The 21028-nt window shown below is 34.9% G+C and overlaps 3 protein-coding genes across 5 annotated transcripts; all 3 read right to left on the bottom strand.

Moving 5' to 3' along the window:
- Window positions 1-516: 516 nt before the first annotated feature.
- Window positions 517-5491, bottom strand: LOC100783020 (probable inactive purple acid phosphatase 29). 3 transcript variants are annotated; one of them, XM_041017269.1, is made up of 6 exons: window positions 5265-5464; window positions 4723-5174; window positions 4112-4342; window positions 3375-3769; window positions 2554-3016; window positions 517-749 (listed from the first exon to the last, which is right to left on the bottom strand). In XM_041017269.1, the coding sequence occupies exons 2-6, from the start codon at window positions 4727-4729 to the stop codon at window positions 736-738; spliced, it is 1110 nt and encodes a 369-aa protein (XP_040873203.1). In that variant the 5' UTR covers window positions 4730-5174; window positions 5265-5464; the 3' UTR covers window positions 517-735. The 3 variants fall into 3 exon arrangements, with proteins under 3 accessions (XP_040873203.1, XP_040873202.1, XP_003528749.1); XM_041017268.1 differs by having other exon boundaries at window positions 4723-5491; XM_003528701.5 differs by lacking the exon at window positions 5265-5464 and having other exon boundaries at window positions 4112-5246.
- A 5203-nt stretch (window positions 5492-10694) lies between these two features.
- On the bottom strand, window positions 10695-12667 carry LOC100783556 (uncharacterized protein C594.04c). Its single transcript, XM_003528702.5, has 3 exons — window positions 12349-12667; window positions 11987-12250; window positions 10695-11341 (listed from the first exon to the last, which is right to left on the bottom strand). The coding sequence occupies exons 1-3, from the start codon at window positions 12580-12582 to the stop codon at window positions 10862-10864; spliced, it is 978 nt and encodes a 325-aa protein (XP_003528750.1). The 5' UTR covers window positions 12583-12667; the 3' UTR covers window positions 10695-10861.
- Window positions 12668-15815: 3148 nt separating this feature from the next.
- LOC100782476 (transcription factor 25) lies at window positions 15816-20599 on the bottom strand. Its single transcript, XM_006583127.3, has 4 exons — window positions 20214-20599; window positions 19127-19653; window positions 17182-18090; window positions 15816-16358 (listed from the first exon to the last, which is right to left on the bottom strand). Exons 1-4 carry the CDS (start codon window positions 20376-20378, stop codon window positions 16076-16078), a joined length of 1884 nt encoding a protein of 627 aa, XP_006583190.1. The 5' UTR covers window positions 20379-20599; the 3' UTR covers window positions 15816-16075.
- Window positions 20600-21028: the final 429 nt, after the last annotated feature.

Raw genomic sequence — 21028 nt, 5'->3', positions numbered from 1 at the left:
ATAGATGCATGGTGATAAAGCTTGAGTGCTTTTGGTAGTAGCAAAATATAGTTGCTCTTGCCTCCTATTTTAATTTTAATTCTAGAAATTTAAGGGGCAATTTTTTTAGGATAAATAAAATAACATGAAGAATCCTTTTGTAGTGTTGCGTTTCTTAACTTCCTTCTATCCTTATTAGTTATTATAGTCCCTTTTGATTTAATTTAACTTGATTCGGTAAAGCTTGGCTGTCATGGTTTCTGTGAGGCAAAATGCTGTTCCTCTCCTGATAGAAGCAATTGTGCTGTGAGTTCATCACTATGAGGTAGCACAGTAGCACCTTACCAAAATATTCATGGAGGTTGAAATCTACAGAAAAGTAATGGCTCAGATTGTCAATAATCTTCTCAAGAAAACCGTTTCTGGTTCCAAGGCCATATATAAAAACTTCAAATCAATGACATGATCCTACAAGTGGGTATATGGAGTATGGATAGTTGCAAACTAGCAATAACACAGCATAATCACTGCACCTACTTTATGAACCTTTCACTCCTATTTTATTCTTTAGCAAGCCAACTTCTATTGCAGTATAGAATCACAGGATGTATATATCAACGAGTTTCAAATTTCCATGAATAAAATTTATTGAATAGCAACCATTACAAGTTCCAAGATATATAGCCGCCATGTGGAATTGTGGATGCCAATATCTTTCTGCATTATTTTTAAATTCGCAAGCAACTTCATGTGTTTTTATCCTTGGTTACCTGCAATGGAAACCAAAATAAACAATCAATCCAACGAGATAACATAAAATAAAATTAAAAAACAAAGAAAGAAATTAAGTAACACAGATCCATAGCTAGTGTCTGGCATGAATAAATAGAATAAATAAGAGCATCATAGAAGAGTCAAAGGACAAATAAACTGAGGCATTGCCATGATGGGGAAAGAAGGGGAAGTTAGTAACTTAGTATATGTTCACGCATAGATTAACATGAGCCGCAAATCATTGAACCATTTTATGCACTGTGCTCATGTGCTGTCCAACCATAGTTCCAATAGGACCAATATGTTTAACTTTTTATACAACAAAAACTATAGTGTCTATTTTGATTTTTGGAAATGTCTGACACATTTATTCCTCTCTTGTACATATCCTAAACATCAATAATTTTTCCATGTGTTATCTTGTGCTGATGCTATCTGACCTTACATGGATTAAAAGGCACTACAATATTTTGTCTTAAATCAAGTTTATAGATAATTATTAACTTCTAAATCTTTCTTAACTGTTTCGTCTATAATTTTTCTCAGACTCCCTTTGCCTCTAACGACTAGGCTACCACCTAATTTACTTTCCTGATTGAAACTTCTTCTGGTCTTCTTCATAACATGCCCAAACCACCTAAAGCGAGATTCTGTGATCTTTTCTACAGTAGGTGCTGCCCCAACCTTTGGACATTTAATCACTTTAGTTAAAATTCTATGTCATACAAGCAAAGTAAAATGCTTGGTAAATCACTAGCTCGCCTGAAGTAATTCAATCACACACAATCCTATATATGTATCTTCCCAATTTACCTAATAAGTAATTCTACTCCATAGGACATTTTCACTATTTCATTTCAAGTACAATGCCATTACTGAATATTCATTACTATGTGATGGTCTGATAGACACTTGGTATCTTTATTTCAGAAATAAAGGGATCAACTTCTTAATTAGCAAAATAGAACCCTCACATATAGCAGCTCTTGGAGGGACTGCGCCTCCCAAGCCAAAGGCCCTAATTCTCTTCCAAATGATAAGATGATCTCTCTCTTCACCTCCCCTCTTATTTATAGGAAACATGCCTTATTTCTTCAACCAACTAATCTAACTAACTAATGTAACTAATAAATAGGTAACTAACCTATTGTAACCAACTACTGATGGGGCTTATCATTTCCTTAGAACATAAAACTTTCGAGGAAGATATACTCAAATAATTTCCAATCCTACAGCAACTGTTCAATTCTTATCCTACCTTGGCAGAACTATTCCTACATGTCCTTGCAATTCATAAACTATACTCTTCAAATCACATTTGTGATTTTTCTCTTACATCTCTTCCCACTTATCGCCATCCAGACCTTAAAATTTAACCATCTCAGAATCCAAAAAGGAAGAGAAGCAACTTTAATATCACTTTTTTATATTCATCTTCTTCCAAGTATATAGTTTACTTTACTACAGTAATATGCTTTTAAACCCAGATTGTACATTTAATAGTTTTCCTAAGCTCCTTGAAAAGACTTCAGTTGACAGCACAATATTCTTCCATATCTTCTTATCCCCTTGTCTTGAGCTAAAAATTTTACATTATGATATTCATTCGTAACATTGCTTTCTTCAAACTTCTTTCTGTAAACAATTTTTTCCTAATTTTTCATTTTATTGTCACATTTTCTTTATGTCCAACAGGCATATCTTATAGACAATCCTAAAGATAAATTCCATCATTTTTCAGTGTGTAGCACAGTTTAAGAAAAAGAAGAATAATACTAAAAGTATCACAGAATATCTTACCACCAGTGCTCTTGCTCCACAGGACCTCACCATCAATTCCAGTAAGATGTTGATCATCAAGGCGTTTCCATGTTTTAATTGACTTGACATCTCCCCAGCTTCCTTTCTCCGTTTTCTCCAAGCTAGCCACCACCACTCTTGCTCTCCTAGACCACCCTGCCTTTCCATATGCATGGTATCCGAATCCCCCAGCATAACAAAGTTGTATATTCATTAGATTGCCACAGAAGTCATTGAGGTGATCATGGCCAGTGAAAACTGCCTTCACATCTCCTGCTGCAAGCAAGGTTGTGAAGAAGCCAGAGTTCACAGAAGGAGAGCTAATGCCATTGCCAGCCGGTTCCAGTTTCACACCTGTCATGTTTGATGAGTCCAAACTAGCATATTCTGGTAGAGGGATGTGGAAATATGCAAGACCAGGAGCAGCATGTTTCTGAGGTACTGGTTTACTTATGTATGCTTTCTGCATAATAAACAAAAAGTAAGTGGTCAATCCAAATATTAACAGTAAAAGAACTAAAAAATAAGCCACATGTTCAGTGAGGATCCACAGAAATTTCCATAACATGATAGTTGGGTTTAACTTCCTGTTTGGTTTGAGAAAATATTTTGTTTTCAAATATAATAACAAAATTGACACATTCTTTAAATTTGTTTTCTACTATTTTCAAAGGTTTGTACCAGAAGTGTTGAAATAAAGTGGTAGTTTTGTAATTATTTATGAAAATAGGAAACGAAAATAAAAAACGTTTTTTCAAACCAGACAGACCATATTGTAAGTAGAATACAGATAGAAAACACTGGAAGGGATAAGACAGCACCCTAAGTTCTGCAGATGTTCGTTGGAACCAAAGTTGCTGGGAGGGCTTGATCCAATCATAACCAAGAATTGTAGAAACTTGGGAATAATCTCCACTATCAAGAAAGTACAGGTTGAGCACTGATTTATTTTCAAAATCAGTGCCTTCAACTCCTCCAACCTCCAAGTTATAGTTCCCAAAACCATCAATGCTATGTACTTCCGGAGGATTGAATTTAGATAAGGTGTTTTTCATCCCAACGATATGATTCATCACCCCTGACCTAGAGAGGGTTCCTTCCTGGTCATGGTTGCCCAAAACAGCTACCCAAGGAATGTTTGATGCAATTGCTGGAGCAAATGCAGCATCCAATGATTTAGCTGAATCCGAGGAATCAAACGCAAAGATATTATCTCCTGCCACACCACAATAAACATGCAACATAGGTTATATCACATATCAACAACTTAGATGTGCAAATGAAGATTAACCAACATAAAATTAAGTACAAGCTCCAAAAGCAAAATACTAACTCAAGTTTATTTCATTTCCATCCAGTTACAAGCAAATGAAACAACATGCTCTATGGTATAAAATATTATTAGCAAAAATCAGAAACATTCCAGTTGAAAGAATGAAGGGAAAGGGTCCTATATCCTAAAACAAGAAAAAGGAAAGCTAAAAAGGCAAAAGCTGCTACAATAAAAAATCAAATGAAATGATAACTGAAAACTAAAAACAAGACAAGTAGGGAATACCAGTGAAGACAATAAGATTGGGTTTCTCCGCTTTGATCATTCTGTTAAGAAAGATAGTGGTGTTGAGGTCAGAGCAAGAAAAATTCTGGGAAGGGAGCACATTCAAGCAATGCGTGGTCTTGCCATTTGCATAGTGCATATCTGCCACCTGCAATATCTTGAATTCTCCATTTTGGTCAAACCTTAGGTTCTGGTTCGGTTGTGGTGTTGGTGGGTATGCTTGTTTTGTAGCTGAGACGCATATAGTAGTCAGACAAAACCATGACAATGTTAACACCAAAATCATGAAATCTATACCCATTTTTCCCTTGGTGCCAAAAACATTTCTTTTACTTAAGATCATCACTGTTTTGGGAATTTGGGAGCCCAACAACAATCAAAATCTCAACTTGCACCTGTGCCCTGATGGGGTTAAAGTGGCAAGTAGATATAGAAGTTTGAGGACAAAGACCGGGTAGGAAAGACAAACTTGTTGCCACCCAACCCAAGTCTTCATTGGACATTTATTCATTTTTCCAATTTTACCCTTCCATTTGAAGGAGAGATGTTTGAGGAACAAGACTAAGTAAGTCTTCATTGTACATTTATTTTTTTTATTTTTCTGATTTTACCTTTCATTTGGAAGAGAGATGCTAGAGGATGAAAGTTTGAGGACCAAGACTCATGTGGGAAAGGCAAACTTGTTGACCATCTTATGTAAGTCTTGCCGACGCGCTGAACTCCAGCCCGAGAAGTTCCTCTAGTTGTCTTGTTCTTCTTCTTCGCTGTTTTTGGTTTGAAGAGTTTTTGGTTTTATTCGGTTTTTATTCAGATTTGAAGCAAAGACTTGTTTCGATTTGTTTGTTGTTTTTTTTTTTTTGTTGCAAGTTTCTTGGATCAAAATGAAATGTATTTTACATATGAGAATATGAAGATATGAGCTTAATCAAGTCTTGATTGCGAACTTTTTTCATTTTGCATTCTCTTATAGATCTGAAATATTTGTAATTTGGCCTCATTTTCTCTGTTTAGATATGTGATTGGTGGCGGTGCATAGTGGTGCCGCCACCGCCGTGGTAACCATCTGTGGATGTGATATAGCGAATAAGGAAAAAGAAAAAAAAAAAAAAACAGAAGGGAGAAGAGAGGAGAGGGCTGCAGAAATTTGTTTTACGTGACTACGTGTGGTTGTGGAAGTGAAAGCTTTGTTTGATGTCGCCGTCGTGGTGGTTGCAGTCGTCGCCGTAGACTCTTGGTAGCGGCGGCGGTGGCGGCTTGGTGTTATTGCTGCTAGTGGATGGGGGAGATGGGGTCCATCGGGACAAAGGGATAAATTAGGAATAATAGACAAACAAAAAAGAAAAAACTTGGCCTTTGATTAAAAAAACAATATATCCAACGGTTGTAAAAGCTTTTCGCATGGTCCTCACAAACTTATACACGTTAGGCAATGAATTAGCCTTTCTTCCTCATGTTTGAAAAGGAAAAAAAATATTAATAATTTATTATTAGATGATTATATAAAATTAGTTTATATATATTTTTTCAAAAAAAGGAAAAGCTAACACTACATTTATTGTCTTATTTTGTTTTGGTACAAGTTAATGTCTTAACATTAATTTAATGATAAGATTTATTCTTTGAAATTAATGCATGAGATATCAGCAGATTGATTATACGTACATGGAAGTGAAAACAAGTGTATGATAATACTGTACCGAAGAACTTTTATGACGCACCTAATTATAGCTACCCAATCCCAGAGACCATAAAACAAATTTAATATGCGTGAAAACCTAGATGGTGTGGCACTTATATCTTTTCACAACGCATTGAATATGTCACCCTCTTATTGAAAATATTGTAGCCATTGAACACCCGTGGCAATTATTATCTGTGAAAAACCTGTACAGAAAGAGATCTCAACTCCCATGCAAAATTGCAAACAAATGCCAAAACAAAACAAAGGATCTGCATTTTATTTTTATTTCCCCCCTCTTGTTTTGTGTTTTGACCGAACATACAAGTGGTCACAAAAGGCAAAAAGGTTAGAAAAGGCCTAATAGGACTACTGTTGATATTTTTTTCAAATAAATTAATATTTTATTTAATAAGTGTTTTTGATTTCAGTTACCAAAATAATACTTACAATTATCAAAAGAAAATAATAACTTTAATTGAAATATAGAGCCAATAATATTTAAATTTTATTTGTCCATCATAAAATGATCTTTCTCAGAAGTCATCCTCCTTTTTTCTCATCCATTGGTTTTATGTTTGTTTCATGACCTAGTTATTTTAATCTTATATAATTCATTTAATAATATTCACTTACCTTCACAAGTATGCATCTCTATGCGTGCCTCTTGGACGTATGTACATAAAAGACAATCAATTCTCGTAGTTATGGTCATGATTCATTCACTGTTCAACCCTGATTCGGGATCAAAATGTTTCAGAGTTGACGTTTACAAGTCACTTGAATTGTAGTAGTATTATAATTAATTCAAATATTAATCACCCATTTCATGAACACCTAATGATTCACAAATGACATATTTAACATTACCCTGGACTGTAGATATTTTTTTATCACGTTTATTTGTATTAACTATTGGATTTCTTTATTTTTTAAGTGTATCCATCCTTAAGTAATAGTGAATTATGATTATGATACAGTTTGAATTAAAATAAGAATGTTATCAAAGAGAATCTCACATAAGAGCCTTACCCATTTTCTATTAGTTTTCTCCTTATCTTATGTTGCTTTTAAAAATTGAAAAAGTTAATGGTCCAGTCCCAATTGCCGTTGATTTGCCTTCACATGGAATTTGGGATATCTCAATTTGTTTTCCCACTTAGCAGTCTTGTCACTGTTCTGTCCATGATACATCACCGTCTGTTAAGACTAGTAAGCAAAATACCATAAATAAAGGTATCTAATCCAAAGTCAAATGGGTAGCTAACGGTTACAAGTCACCATTAACACATCACTCATCAGCTGCCTGACCAGTAAGGGAAAAAACAATGCATTAATTATAGATGTTTCTGCTATGGGATATCTCGTCTTATATTATTTCAGATGGGGGGGACTAATGAAAGAGGGGATTTTCTGTTCCTTTGGGGACACACCATAATGTTGGAAAAGTACATGGGGAACTTTCTACTTATGCATCACAAGCATGCAACATGCCCATAAGGCAATAAAACCACTATTTGAAATTTCCACGGTAGTTTATCTAATTTTCCCCCTCATTTGGGACAGAAAAATGCTACTAATACAATTTTCAACACATTCTCTGACTCATTCTTTATTTACTAATATTTGCATATAATTCACCAAATAATGAAGCTTGTTGATAAAAGTATGTGGAAGAGTGTTACTAGTATTCTTTTTGCAATAATGTTTCACATTGTTACTCTTCAGAGGAACTTTGTCATCTGATAACATTACATTACAGTTAACATGTGAGAAGAGACCACATGAAAATGTCAAGGCCAAAATTTGAAGAACTGCAAATAAAATCAATTATCCACACCGTATTTGAACTGGGAACTGTGGGGACTCATATGGCAAGAACAAATATGAAATCTCCAAGAGATATGACTCTCCTTAAGTTGCTTGCAGTTACCAGGCTATAAATGGAATGATCATGCAAAAGCAAAACTAAAATGGTACTCTGAGGAGCGGAGGCTGCCAAGAAAATTTCAAACAGATGAAACGTTATCATTAAAAACCACTGAAGTCCTCCAATTTTCTTTAAGGATGGACAAACAAAAGAGGACCATGAATGTACCTGCCTTCATAATCAATTATATTATATATCTTTCACAATCAAATCTAGAAATTGTCATTTGCATTCACCCAATGGATAGAGATCCTCTGTTGCAGGTCCATGATGGTATGGAAGTCCTTCTCTGCACTCCCAGATGAATGGTGGTAGTGGTCACCTGTGAGGACTCTAACGTCCAAGTTAGGAATAGCAAAAGTTAAAAGATGATAACAATTCGTGAAGAATTTGTACCTTCCAAATGTTGTGTTTTCATCCTTGCATGGAGGTATCATACTAATGTAATAACAGAATAATACTTGATCTTTTTTATCCTTTGATTGTCATTGATAGTTGCTTGATTTTTAGGAAATTTGCTACTGTGTGTTGCAAGTGTAGGTATACCTAGTCGTTGGGCTTAATTGTCTTTTGGATTGAAGGGAGTTGGTTACCAGAAAGTTTTTGGGTTCACTACTGGCCTAGTGTGGTTGATGGTTATTGGACCACTCTAGGCGTTGATCCAGCCCAGAACATTCCTCAACAGGGATCCACTAAATCTATCTCAAAGAAGACACCCCAGATACAATTCTCCAAGAAATTCAATAGAACTAATAAGGCTACAAAGAAAAATATGAGAGAAAAAATCCAAATAGAACTTTACACTGAAAAGAGGTTGACTATGGAAGTCTAATCCCAAGCTAGGCCTCATTGAATCACCTAACTGTCAAAACAAAATTCCAATTTCAGCTCTTCGCTAATAGCACTTGCTCAGATGCTCGTGACCCCCACAACAGCATCCCCGAATTCACTACATTCATGAGTCAAAACGTAAATTTTGCCACTCTTGTCTGACTGACAATAGTATAATGCCCTTTACCATCATGAGAGGATTTTGGTCATTCAGAATCCAAAACTAAAGCTTTTTGACACAAGCATTCTGGCTAAAGGTCTACACCAAAAGGGTTTATGACAATGTCATTGCTTACCTAGAGGTATCCAAAAGTTCTAGAGCACTAACGCACACTTTGAATCTCTCCACGCCAGAAATTTAGTTGGATCTCGTGATATATCTCTTTCCAACACTAGATGGTGCTACATCTTAGTTCTTTAACTTTTCTGTATATTGAAAACTTGGATATTATGGCAGCACTCACGATTCATGCCTATGCTTGAAAGTTAGGGAAATAGACATTCACTAGATATCAATATGCAACCATGAGAAAGCATCTAAATTGATGGCCCATTTTACAATATGAGATCTTGATCTGCAAATAGCAATATTTTTAATATGAGACTAGTCATTAAACCAGAAAAGGCATGATACCTGTTGTGCATGGGTATATTTTATGATTAAGTCAATAAAAATTGTCGGATTTTTTTTGCTTTTATTGCTTCTTTTTATGAGAATAATTAGAATTTTAACATCATTCAAATTTTTGTCCAATAAGTATTTAAACTGATGAATTTATAGTGCTTTAGTGTTATATTGGCAGCAGGAATATAGAGTAAAGCTTGCAAGAGAAGTGGAAGATTTAAAGACTCTCATTCAGCGCACCATACACGCTTAGTGCGATGCAGTCGCTCAGTGAACCGCACTAGCTTAACGCAAAGAAGACACATGGAGAAGCCTGATATGTAAAGACGCGCTTAGCGCAAGTCGCGTCCTAAGTGCGTGACCACTAACTCACTCGCTCAGCGCGACGATCGCACTTAGCACGACGTTACAGACTGCGCCTTTAAAAAGAGGAAAAATGAAGAAAGAAAGACACACATAATATCCACGAAATTAGAGCTTCTCATAGAAAACAAAGGCTAGGATTCATGTAGGAACAAGGGAAACTAATCATTAGGAGTCATTCCTCCCTTTCATCTCCATTATTCTTCTCTTCTCATCACCCTCTTTTAATTGTAAAGTCTCTCATGACAATGAGAGGCTAAATTTCCCCATTGTTGGGAGTCTAGTAACCAAACATTCTTAACGTAATTATTTCTACTATCCATTCGATGTTATTTTAATTTCATTGTCTCTTTTTTGTACTTAATTTCATTGATTGTGATTTGATCACGCATATTCATAGTATGTTTTAGGATTTAGGTATTGAAAAATGTTTATTTCTTAAGAACTAGAAAGGGACATCTAAATAATTCATCTATAGGGATAGAATGACATTGTTTAGCCTGTTTTATGCATCTATGCTAATAATGCGATTTAACTAGTTTGTTCTCTTAAGGGATTAGGAGAGAAATTATGGAAATTAAGCTCTTTCATATGAGAAATCATGGTTAGAATATGAATAGACATAGGTGATAATTGGAATAAGATTTAATAGAGAAAAATCATTAATATCACATTGAGAGTAATTTTGGTAGATTAGGCCCCAACACCTCCATATTCAGAATCAACCTATGTTTCACCGTTCCAAGTGTTTGTTTTTCTTTCCTTACATGTTTTAGATTATTAGTTTAATTTTATGTCAGTTTATTTTTAATTTTGCATCTCTCAAATCTTTGATTTCATTCATTAATTGCTTGAAAATTTGGATAAATATAACTCTGAATATAAACAAAGTATCTGTGGATTCGATACTTGAACTTTTATTTTACTTTATTACTTGAGACAATTTGATGCAGCCGCAGATTAGTTAACAAGACACTAGTTCATAGTTTATTAGTTTAACCATAACTGTAAAATATTTCTTTCTTTTTGTATGACTCCAGACTTTCACATAAACAAGAAGAAGCCTAAATAAAAAGACCAGAGGATGTATATCCACAGCCAAATACACTAGTCATCAGGGATCATTTAGAAGCTGAAAAGCCGCATTCAAGAAGTATGACTCCAAATGTAGCAGATTCATTAAGATTTTATAAAACATTACAGCAAACTAATATATAGAACACATACAATTCATCATTTCATTAAATAAATACGAACAACGCAAAATTTATAACATACCAAGATGATAATTTTACAAAATCGACCATTGCACCAAGAAAAACATCAAGCATTCTTATTTTTAACCCCTGAAGGAGAGGACTTGAACCAAGGTACCCACACAGAAGTTTTCTTCTGATACACCCTAAATGCTTCTGCTCTACTTTTTTGTTTCAACATTCGGTCCTCCACAAGCCTAGTCACATAAGCCAAACACATAGTATTAACCAAAGCTCCAATAAAGGTCCATCCATGTCCCAGGTTCCATGCAAACACAACCAGCCCCCACCACCACAGCTGCTCGCCAAAGTAATTCGGATGTCGGCAGTAATACCACAAGCCACTGTCAAGGACAAAAACCACTGGTTTCCCAAGCCCCTTCAGCTTGTTGTTTCTACTCACAAACTCATAGAGCTGTGTATCAGCAAAGTATGCTATCACAATACCACATAAACAGACAACAGTAGCCACCAAGTCCCACATGCTCAAAGGCTCATTGAAAGTATGGACAGCATACAAGGGAAGTGACAGTGCAATCAAAAACATCTGCAAAGACAAGAAACACACACCAAAAGAAAAACACTCAATTCAATGGAACAGCAATCAAAGAAAACAAGTAATTCAACAAGCAGGTTCAAGGTGTTCTGTTATAGCGTATACAAAATACATCATTAAAACAATGAAACAGTACAAGGAAAGACACACAGGATTAACATAGTTTGGCTGATGTACCCTACATCCACAGGCAGTCAAGAGATTTCTATTTTTATTTTTTTTTAGAAAACAATGCTTATATAATGAACAAAAAACTTTTTCATCTTTCCTTAATACGCAACCCGAAAAATCGCTCCAAATTACAAGGCAACATCAAAATCGGATCAGGTCCATACCGAGGGCTCCAAAATGTCAAGTCAGGCCATAATTTCAGATAGGGTCATTTAATAAAATTCAAGGCCTCTCAACAGGTTCACTTAAGTGTAGTTATATGTGAAAACCTGAATATTGCAAACTCCTCATTAACACTCATGATTGTTTTTCTATCTCTCTCTTCTTGTCAGGTTATATTACATATCATGCCTACACTTCTATCTCTTTCTTTCTTTAGGTGTATACTATTATGTGAGTGTTCATCAATCTTTTTTCCTTCATTTCAGTACCAATGAATGAAAATGGAGCAATGAGAAAACTTACCTGTTGAGAGACATAGACAGCAAAGAATGAAACCCACCACCATTGCTTCCCATACTGTTGACTCATCTCAGTGAAACGCCAATCTTCCCTGGCACCCCACTGCCACCTCTCTCTCCTGAAATAGTTATGAGTGAGCCTAGCACTCCACACCCAAGTCAATAAAATCACGATCCTGGACCTCCACCAATCATAGTGAGCCAACGGGTGAGTGGCATAGTAGTGAACAAGCATCACAGGTATCACAGTCCAATAGGGGTCAATCATCTGTACCATCACAAACACCGAAAGATGTCAACTTTGAAGGAAATGTGAAAGTGGGTGAAGTGAAACAAAAAGTGGGGTGGCTTTGTAATTGTGTGTACCCAGTGGCTGGATTGGATTAGGCCTATGGCCCAGAAGAGGACATTGACGTTGAGGAAGAAGAGAGCGTTGGCTAATAGAAGAGGGTGGTGATAGCACCATGACCATAGAGTTGACCAAAACAATGGGGAATTTGCTGAGTCGTAGTGGTTGAGGAATGAGAGGTAGAAGAAGATGGAGGGAAGAGGAACCAAAAACGCTATCACAGCGTTCTTCAAATTGCGACCACTAGCCATTTTTAATTTTTTTTTTTTGTGTGTCTTGCGCTTTGAATCAATTTGAGTTGATCTTGTGTTGTGTGTATGTGTTGGGAGTGCTTTATAACTTCCACTTTTATAGGAGAACCAGAAGGAGTGCCTTTTTTTTATTATTAAAATTACAATTACAATTGGATTGTCCACCAAATACTTCTATAAATCTTATTAATCTATATTGAACATGTTTGATTTTAGTTGAAATTGTTGTCGTGCGAATTTCTAGACAACTCTAATGAACAAAAATAAAATGAAAGTAAAAAAGAAATGTTCTGATTCACTGATAAATTTATGTTTGACTTCACTAATGTTAACCAAACATATCCTCAGTGAGTAAATGTTTGAATCAATGTTAGAACAATTCAAAAGTATTTTTTCTTTCTTGATTCGTGTATTGGAACCTATAATTTTATATTAGAATCCACAAAAGTATTTCTGTAACCCTAAATAAAATAGGCTAAGTTGATTATAGAAAAATTAGTTTAAATAGCAATTGTTCTTGTCGCTTTAAAATTTAAAATAAGAATGTGTTCTGAAAAATATTTCAAATAAAAAGCGAGAAAGCAATCTAGATAAAATGAAAGATAGATTAAAAAATGCTAAATTAGTATTGAACTATCAATTTTTATGAGAAATTAGTATAGTTTACATAGACAATTAACAATAAATATTCCATCACTTTATATTAAATCATCTTATAAATATTTGTGGGATATTATAATTTATTTATGATTAATTAATTTCATCTATCCAACTTGTGTAGATTTTTCCATGCATGGATAGGTTCTGTCTTGCGAAAATTCAATAAGTGACTACTGAAAAAATACGATATCACTTTATTCAAATTGTATAAGTCTTTGTAGCATATGAAAATTTATTATGGATTGATTTTACTTCCTGAACATATATAAATTTTCTCCTCGTAGAGAGAAAAAAGCACAACCCCCTAAATCATAAGTGCCAATACAAAAAAGATTAGCAAACCTCCCTTTCTGCTTGTGGTTCCCCACACACAGCCATGCTCACCTAGTGATCTCGATTATATGATCCAATATTCCACACAATGATTAGCTGATTCTATGAGCCCGCAGCTAAGTTATTTTAATTTGATGAGTTATAAAGTTAAGTTTCTCATTTGATTTCGAAGAACAACTAACCTATAATAGTCATCTTAACTAGTGTGGTTAAACCTTACAAGTTGCAGAAATAACTTGAGCTATGTTTTGGATACCTGTTCTCCTACTTCTTAAAGTACATTCAATCCAAAAGTAACAAAATAGTTACTTCCATGAATGTATGTTTAGTTTCCCACGAATGGAGAGTGGAAGCCTAAACATACACTTACAAAAAAATATGTCCTATGTCTTAAATAACTGAATCATGATTCATTTCTTAATATGGAGAGATGGCAAGTTAAGATTTGACTCTTCTAACATGTAAAGTAATAAATGTTATTTAGAAAATCATCGATTAAAATTTCAATGTTTCCATAATATATTTTATACGCGTATATATCATTTTATCAATATTAACTAGTGATTTCTTGAGCGAGTGACCGAAGGTTTAGCTGGAGCCACCGGCACAGTGGCATTTTCTTTGCTTGTGTAGAGTGTATATTTACTTAAACAGTAAGGGAAAACAATGCTGAATTTGTCAAAGTCACAAAATATTATCAACCATGTATAGCTTCTTCCTAGTGAACAATCGTGGTCAAGAGTTAATAAGCAATGCAGGAGTATACTTCTAGTGTCATTTATTCCAAACTCAAGCCAGCAACAAAATGTGGTAATCTTCTAGAGAAGGTTGAGGAGCATCATCACAAGTTGGGGAAAAGAAAAAGAGAGAGGGAGAGGGAGAAAAGAAAATGGGGTTGGACAGATGGTCACATCAAAGAGGTTACAAGTTACAAGAAAGTAGGGGAATCCAAAACTTCATAAAGTAAGAGATATTGTACAATAATGCTTAGCAGTTAGCAGTGTTGTAATGATGTTAGCTTCATATAGTTGTGACCTTAATGATATGTTAAAATCCACTCACATGATAACTTTATCATACTAACTTAATCCTAAACCTTTTTTTGATTAAAACTTAATGCCATACCTGGTCCCCCACTTCTCTCCCTGCTCTTATATTGTCTTTGAAGGCTAATCTGGCCCTGATCCACTCAATCTACGTAGAAAAAAGAAAAGAATGTCACAGAGTCATGCATGCTTGAACTGGAGGGTCTTGTAACAAAGTATGCACCACCCACCACAGGGCCAAGAAAGTATTTCTTATTCCTCGGCATGCCTTGGCCTGCGTATTGAATCGCTTTTCTGCATTTAGTTTGTAAAAAGTTTGCATTTAGAAATAATTATAAGCATTATAGAGTCTAGAATGTTGTACTATGTAAGTCATAATTTAATAAACATGCAACATTGTAAGGTCTTAATCTCTTGTTAGCCTAACCAACATAGTGTGACATGGTAGGCAGATAATCTTGTTTCTTGAACATGTAATAAGTGAAGTAATTTAATCTTCAAATTCGTGTATGAAAAAAATTTTGGAAAAAATCTACCCCTTAAATGAATTTTAAAACCTTAAAAGATTAGTTCTTTAACTCCAGACAGAAAAATATCCTAGGTTCACTCAAAATCTCATTAGCCTATTCTTCACTTGAGTACTATTAGTTTTTGTAGCTATTGCAGTCACAATTATGCACAACTGCTTGCATAGTTCCACTCAAATTCAGGTAAACCAGCTTTAAAAAATCATGAAACCGTGCCAATAATTGTGTAAAACTCTTTGTAGCATGATTCTTTCCGCGGTATTATCAAAATGGAGTAGAAACAATCCTCACACATTGGAATAACGAGCATAGGCTAAGAGCATCTTTTAATTCTATTGTTTTATTTAACATCATGATGACATGGAAGTATACAATGAATTTTGACAATGCCTCAACAATAAAACTAGACGGCAGGCCACACCCAACAGGTACACAAGAAAAATGTATTTACCTTTGAACTAATTGGGGTACCGGACACCACACAATACTACATCTAAACTACTCTAACCACGTTGAGATACTTAAGATGCTTACTTTTGAAGTAACGTTTTCAATTCTACACTTTCATCCAACTACGTGGTTATAAAAGAATTTGAACTTAAGTAGATGTTATAATATCTAAACTCTTGTGTGACAATACATTATTAAACAACAAAGTTGACAAAAATTTAAAGTATATCAAATGAAAAATTCATAATGGCAACGGTATAACATTTGACATCAATATCCATAAACTTAGACACCACAAAATTATATGGCATTTTTATGCATCTAGAGTGCCCATATGGTTGACAATGATCAACATAATAGCAGAAGACATCAAGCTCCCTAGGCGTCACACTGTACAAGAAAGGCATCTCATCATTGAGTACAACACTCCAGCCAAAAATAGGCCCTTCAGAGCAGGAAGGCCAGTTGCATCCAGAATCATTGATTGTCTTGCCTGTGGTCATCATGTTGGTCATCATCAGGTCCACCATCCACCCCATCCTCATAAGTAACCCACGGTAGCATTGACTCAAACAAGACAGCTAATGCATTCCTATTTGCAACACGGCGAGGAGCATGGCCATTGCCAGGTAGATTAGCAAATTGGTTCTCATCCTGCATACCCTCCATCATCCTTGGAACACCCATAAATTGTTGCAGATTTTCTCGTGGAATCGATGAAAGTGAATCAGAGAAATCAGATACCATCAAATGTCCATACCTAACAAACAATGAAGTGTAAGCAAGGTTGTCAAACTCTCAAGTTAACTAGTAAACTCTTAAGAATGATTTCAGATAGAGAAAATGTGTTAACTCGTCATCATGTGCGATTTGATCATTTATGTAGTTTAATCTAACTTAGAACTGTAACAAATTACAATTGGTTTGCTACTTTGCTTTATTATGGAGTTGAAATGTTGAATTATTGTGTAAAGAGTATTATGCTATGCATATGTCATTTATAGGTTTTCAAAAAATAATGTCATTAATAGGTTTTTTAATATTTTTCATAATAGGTAAATTCTTACGAGTTACGAGTTGAGTCTACATAAGCTCGACAAGTTTACAATAAGTCGAGAGTTTGACTATCGTAAGTGTAAGTTGTATTAGATCAATAGAAGTTAAAACATATTTACCACACATGAGAAAATGGAATGCTTTCAAAATTTCGCAACGAATAAGTTTCATTGTGCTACTTTCTTTTCCATAATTCTCTCTCTCTCTCTTAATTACACGAGATGAGTAAGCTTAAATTTTTTTTATTATCATACAATTATTCTTCAGTTACATTGTTATCAGCACATTGCTGCAAGTTATTAATCATAATTTCAATTGTTTAACTACCAAATGCTCATTCCAACTAGAAATCATTTTTACCAAGTTTTGAAGACAATAAAGCTAGATGGTTTGTAAAACAACATACTTAAGCATTCGATACTTTTTCAGATTCAGATAAAGATTCACGTCTATAAAAAAATGTTACCAAAGTGAACAAGCAAAATTAAGCTAAAACAACAAAAAATAAATAAAAAATAATCACTTACTCATTTTTCTCAGATGAAAATGCTTCTTTTCTGACACAAGCCCAATCCTTAACTTCACTTTTATTACTTTCTAGTGTTTCAATCACTAGTTTTGCAGCACCACTTAGCACTTTTTGCAGATCAGGAATCCTCCATAAAAGGTAATTTCTCTCAACATATATATTAATCAAGTGATCTTGAGATGGAATTCCTGTTTGATCTGACCGGAAAAAGGCATGCTTTAGAATATCTGTCCATGTGCGATCTTTCAATGGTACTTTTGCGACAAGCTTCTTTATGACTGAAGGATGAAGCATCAATGCTTGTTTCATAAGATCAGACGAAGAAGCCTTTTCAGAATCCATACAATCATCTTTGCAGGCCTCGCCCTCAAGGTAAAACCGAGAAATGGCAAGGGAATAAGAGAAGTTTGGAAACAACCACATGGAGTTGTCACTTTTATATTCTTCAGAAAACTTCTCCAGCCATGCATACTCCTCAGCCCTTAAAGCAAAGTAATCGATGCAGAAAATAGCCCCCATGGGATCATCAGAATCTAGCGAAAGCAACAATTTGCAGACCTCTAAGGCAGATCTATGACAGCCACGCCTGTCCAAATTTTTCATGTGAGTGAAAAGAGCTGTGAATATTGGTTTGTTTGTATCATGTTTGAACTTCAGCTGGCAATTTCCCTGCAGTGGATTGAACATGGGATGCCATGCACATTCAAGGGCATATAGACACCTGGCAATAGCATCTGCAGACATCTGTTGTTCACCCAATACCGCAAAATATTCTGCCATTGTTAGAAGGGAATCTATATGATAAGGACGGTGCTGTAATATGCTCGCTATGCCATTTATGTCATTAATTGCTTTGGCAGCTTCAAATGCTCTCTGAGATTGGGAGTAGGATAGCGAGTGTACATATCTACATTGTAAAAATGCCCAATAAGGGAAAATGAACAGAAGTTAAAAGGATTACAAAAGGATGCAATTATTATTATTATTGTTATAATCATTATCATCAGTATTATTATGATGATGATTCACACATCTCAATAATTTTTAACTATAAAGGCTAAAATATGAAATCAGATACCAAGTACAAAAGGCATATTCAATTTTTAACTTCACAAATAAACCAAAAAATCATAAACCAGCCAGGTTGAGAACCTCAGACCCCTTTCTCCAGTCCCGTTCTGAAAGAGGATTGACAATTTCCACTAACCCAAAGGTCATTGACAATAAAAATGAATAATAATAAAAGCACAAAGTAATGGACTAAATTATGCATGCCCTTCAATTAAAATGAAAGAAACATCAAGAATTAAAAGGCATTGCGAGAGAGTCAGTAATGAAAGTAATCAATAATTAGGCAAAAGTAGGTAATTTTTCTAGGCTATACCTGTAATCTGCATAAATTTCCCCCTCTTGTCTCTATTTATCATAACTCGCCCATTAGGGTGACTTTGATAGTTTTGATTTGTCTCAAAATATGTCACATGACAATGTCAAGAAAGCATTAATTGTTATTTTCCAATAATACCCTTGTTTATTGTTATAAATATTAATTCATTCACAACTACACTCCAACTCATTTAAAAAGGGTATTTTAGTCAAAGAAAACAACTTTTATATAGTAATTAGTGTAGTTAATAATTTTTTGAAGATGATGTGCATTACCTTTAAATGCAAAAAATATGAGACAGAGGGAGTATATGTTACATATTTTATTTTTCCCACCAACAGGCAGCATCTTTTGTGTTTATTTTCATGCTTATTTGTTTATAATTCATTGGTAGCACACATCACACACATTTGAAGATAGCATACTACAACTAAGTCCTCGGCCTTTAACACATACAGTCATACTCATACATGTATACAGAGAGGGTGGTGTTACGAGAAAATAGAGCAGAAAATGTTATCCATAGACTGAACAAGAATGGTCTTTAGTTCCTTACCTGAAATAGTTATATCCATTTTTTATCTCCAAAAACTGCATGACCAAAGAATCATCACAGCGGAGCCAATTGTCTGATGGAGTGACAAGAACACTCTTTTTAAGATTATAATGTACACGCCCCCTCACCCCTCGCATCTGCCGAGAACTGCCCACTTGATTGCTACTCTCAAATGATTTTACAACCTTAGATCCAAATATTCTTCTAAGCTCATTTTCGGCATTCAAGTATTTAGGATCCACTTGTAATACGGAGGCTGCATGCTGTTTAACAGATTTATTTTTGTCTTTGGTAGAAACAGGTTGCTCAGCTGAAGTGTCGACATTCAGAGATAAATCCTCTAGAATCAAGTCCAATTCTTTATCATCCATTTTATTCGCAACAGCACTATCCTTGTTCTTCTTCTTTTTCTTTTTCTTCAATTTTGGATTTGATGTGGAAACCTCAGCAGTAGGTTTCAATGAAGCTGACTCCTCTTTGTCATCATAACTTGTCAATATTTCATTGGTGGACATCAACTCATCTCCCTGCAGTCAAAACAGACATATTGAGTAACAACTAACAAGCATAATCCTCAATCTCTACCTTATTTTGTACAAACAAGAATCCAAGCATCAATTTTAGGCGAAACATCCAAGAAATTTTTCTAGTAAAAAATCAATACAACACTGTGACCCTGTTTGGATTCTCTATAAGCACTTATAAGAGAAGAAAATAAAATGAATCGAGCTTCTTCCATGAGCTAAAATCAACTTATGCAGATAACTTTTGTAGAAGCTCCTCTCATCTAACTGGTGAGACATTTAATCAACTTAGGGTCTATACCATTCTCTAATACTAAATGTTGAGACATTTAATTAACAAAAAAGAATAATAACAAGAAAAATTATCTTCAACCTAAATTCAAAGTCCCTAGTTGGTTGTTTCTAACCTATTTTCAAATGCAATTTCTAGCTAACCCAACTCCTTTGGGCTTGATAGCAACAGAAAAACAAGACCCACATGGAAAATTCAAAAGGTTAAAAAAGGTTATGCTTCATAAATTCAAAGATTGAATCAAAACCAAAAAGGTGGGGCTTTTAAAAACCTGGTCTTCGGGCTCAGAATCGTTGTCGTTGAGGAGGTCGAAGGGGTTGATGGAGGAACGAGTGATGGGCTCAGAATCGTTCTCTTCTTCTTCTTCTTCTTCGCTCACGTGTTGCGGAAGGTGATGCTGCTCGTTCAGAACCTTCTTCATCAATCGAGCCGACATCGTTTTCGTTGTTCGAACTGAACTACTTTCACAGCGATGCAGGGGAATTCAGGGGTGCCCAGAAAGCGAAAATCGATTATTGTTCCCTCAAATTCAATCGCAAAAGAACACATTCGAATGAATGAAAGAATGAAGAAAGCAGCGTTGGTGTTACTCAGTTCATTTCATTCTGTCATTCATGGGTGTCTCTCACATTCACATCTGCGCAAGAGAAGGAAGTGGGCTCACAATACAAAGTGGCCCAATTTCTCTTTAGTGGACCTTATGGGCTTCCCACAAGTGTAGCCCATGTTTATGGAGAGATGGGATCCATTTGTGTCACAAGAACGGAAGAACCTACCAAGCACAAAATGAGTCACACAAATTCGTCCAAGCGAAAATAAGTTTGAATTTATTAAGCAAAACATCATATATGAATTCTGTAGATTACAATAAGTGATTGAAAGTGAAGGCATCGTTAAGATGATCGAATTAGATTCTTTAATAAAGATTAATCAAAAGACAAAATCAGTAAATACTTCCTAACTATAATATGATAATAAAAAAAAATATTTCTTGTGGAAATTAATTTGAGTTGTTAAGTAAGTAGTAGTTGGATAAATTTTTTAACCTACTTTTATTGTTAGCATTGTATATAAACATATTTTATT

The sequence above is a fragment of the Glycine max genome, chromosome 7 (genome assembly GCF_000004515.6).
Source record: "Glycine max cultivar Williams 82 chromosome 7, Glycine_max_v4.0, whole genome shotgun sequence".
NCBI classification, from domain to species: domain Eukaryota; kingdom Viridiplantae; phylum Streptophyta; class Magnoliopsida; order Fabales; family Fabaceae; genus Glycine; species Glycine max.
This window is presented reverse-complemented; position numbering and strand designations above follow the sequence as displayed.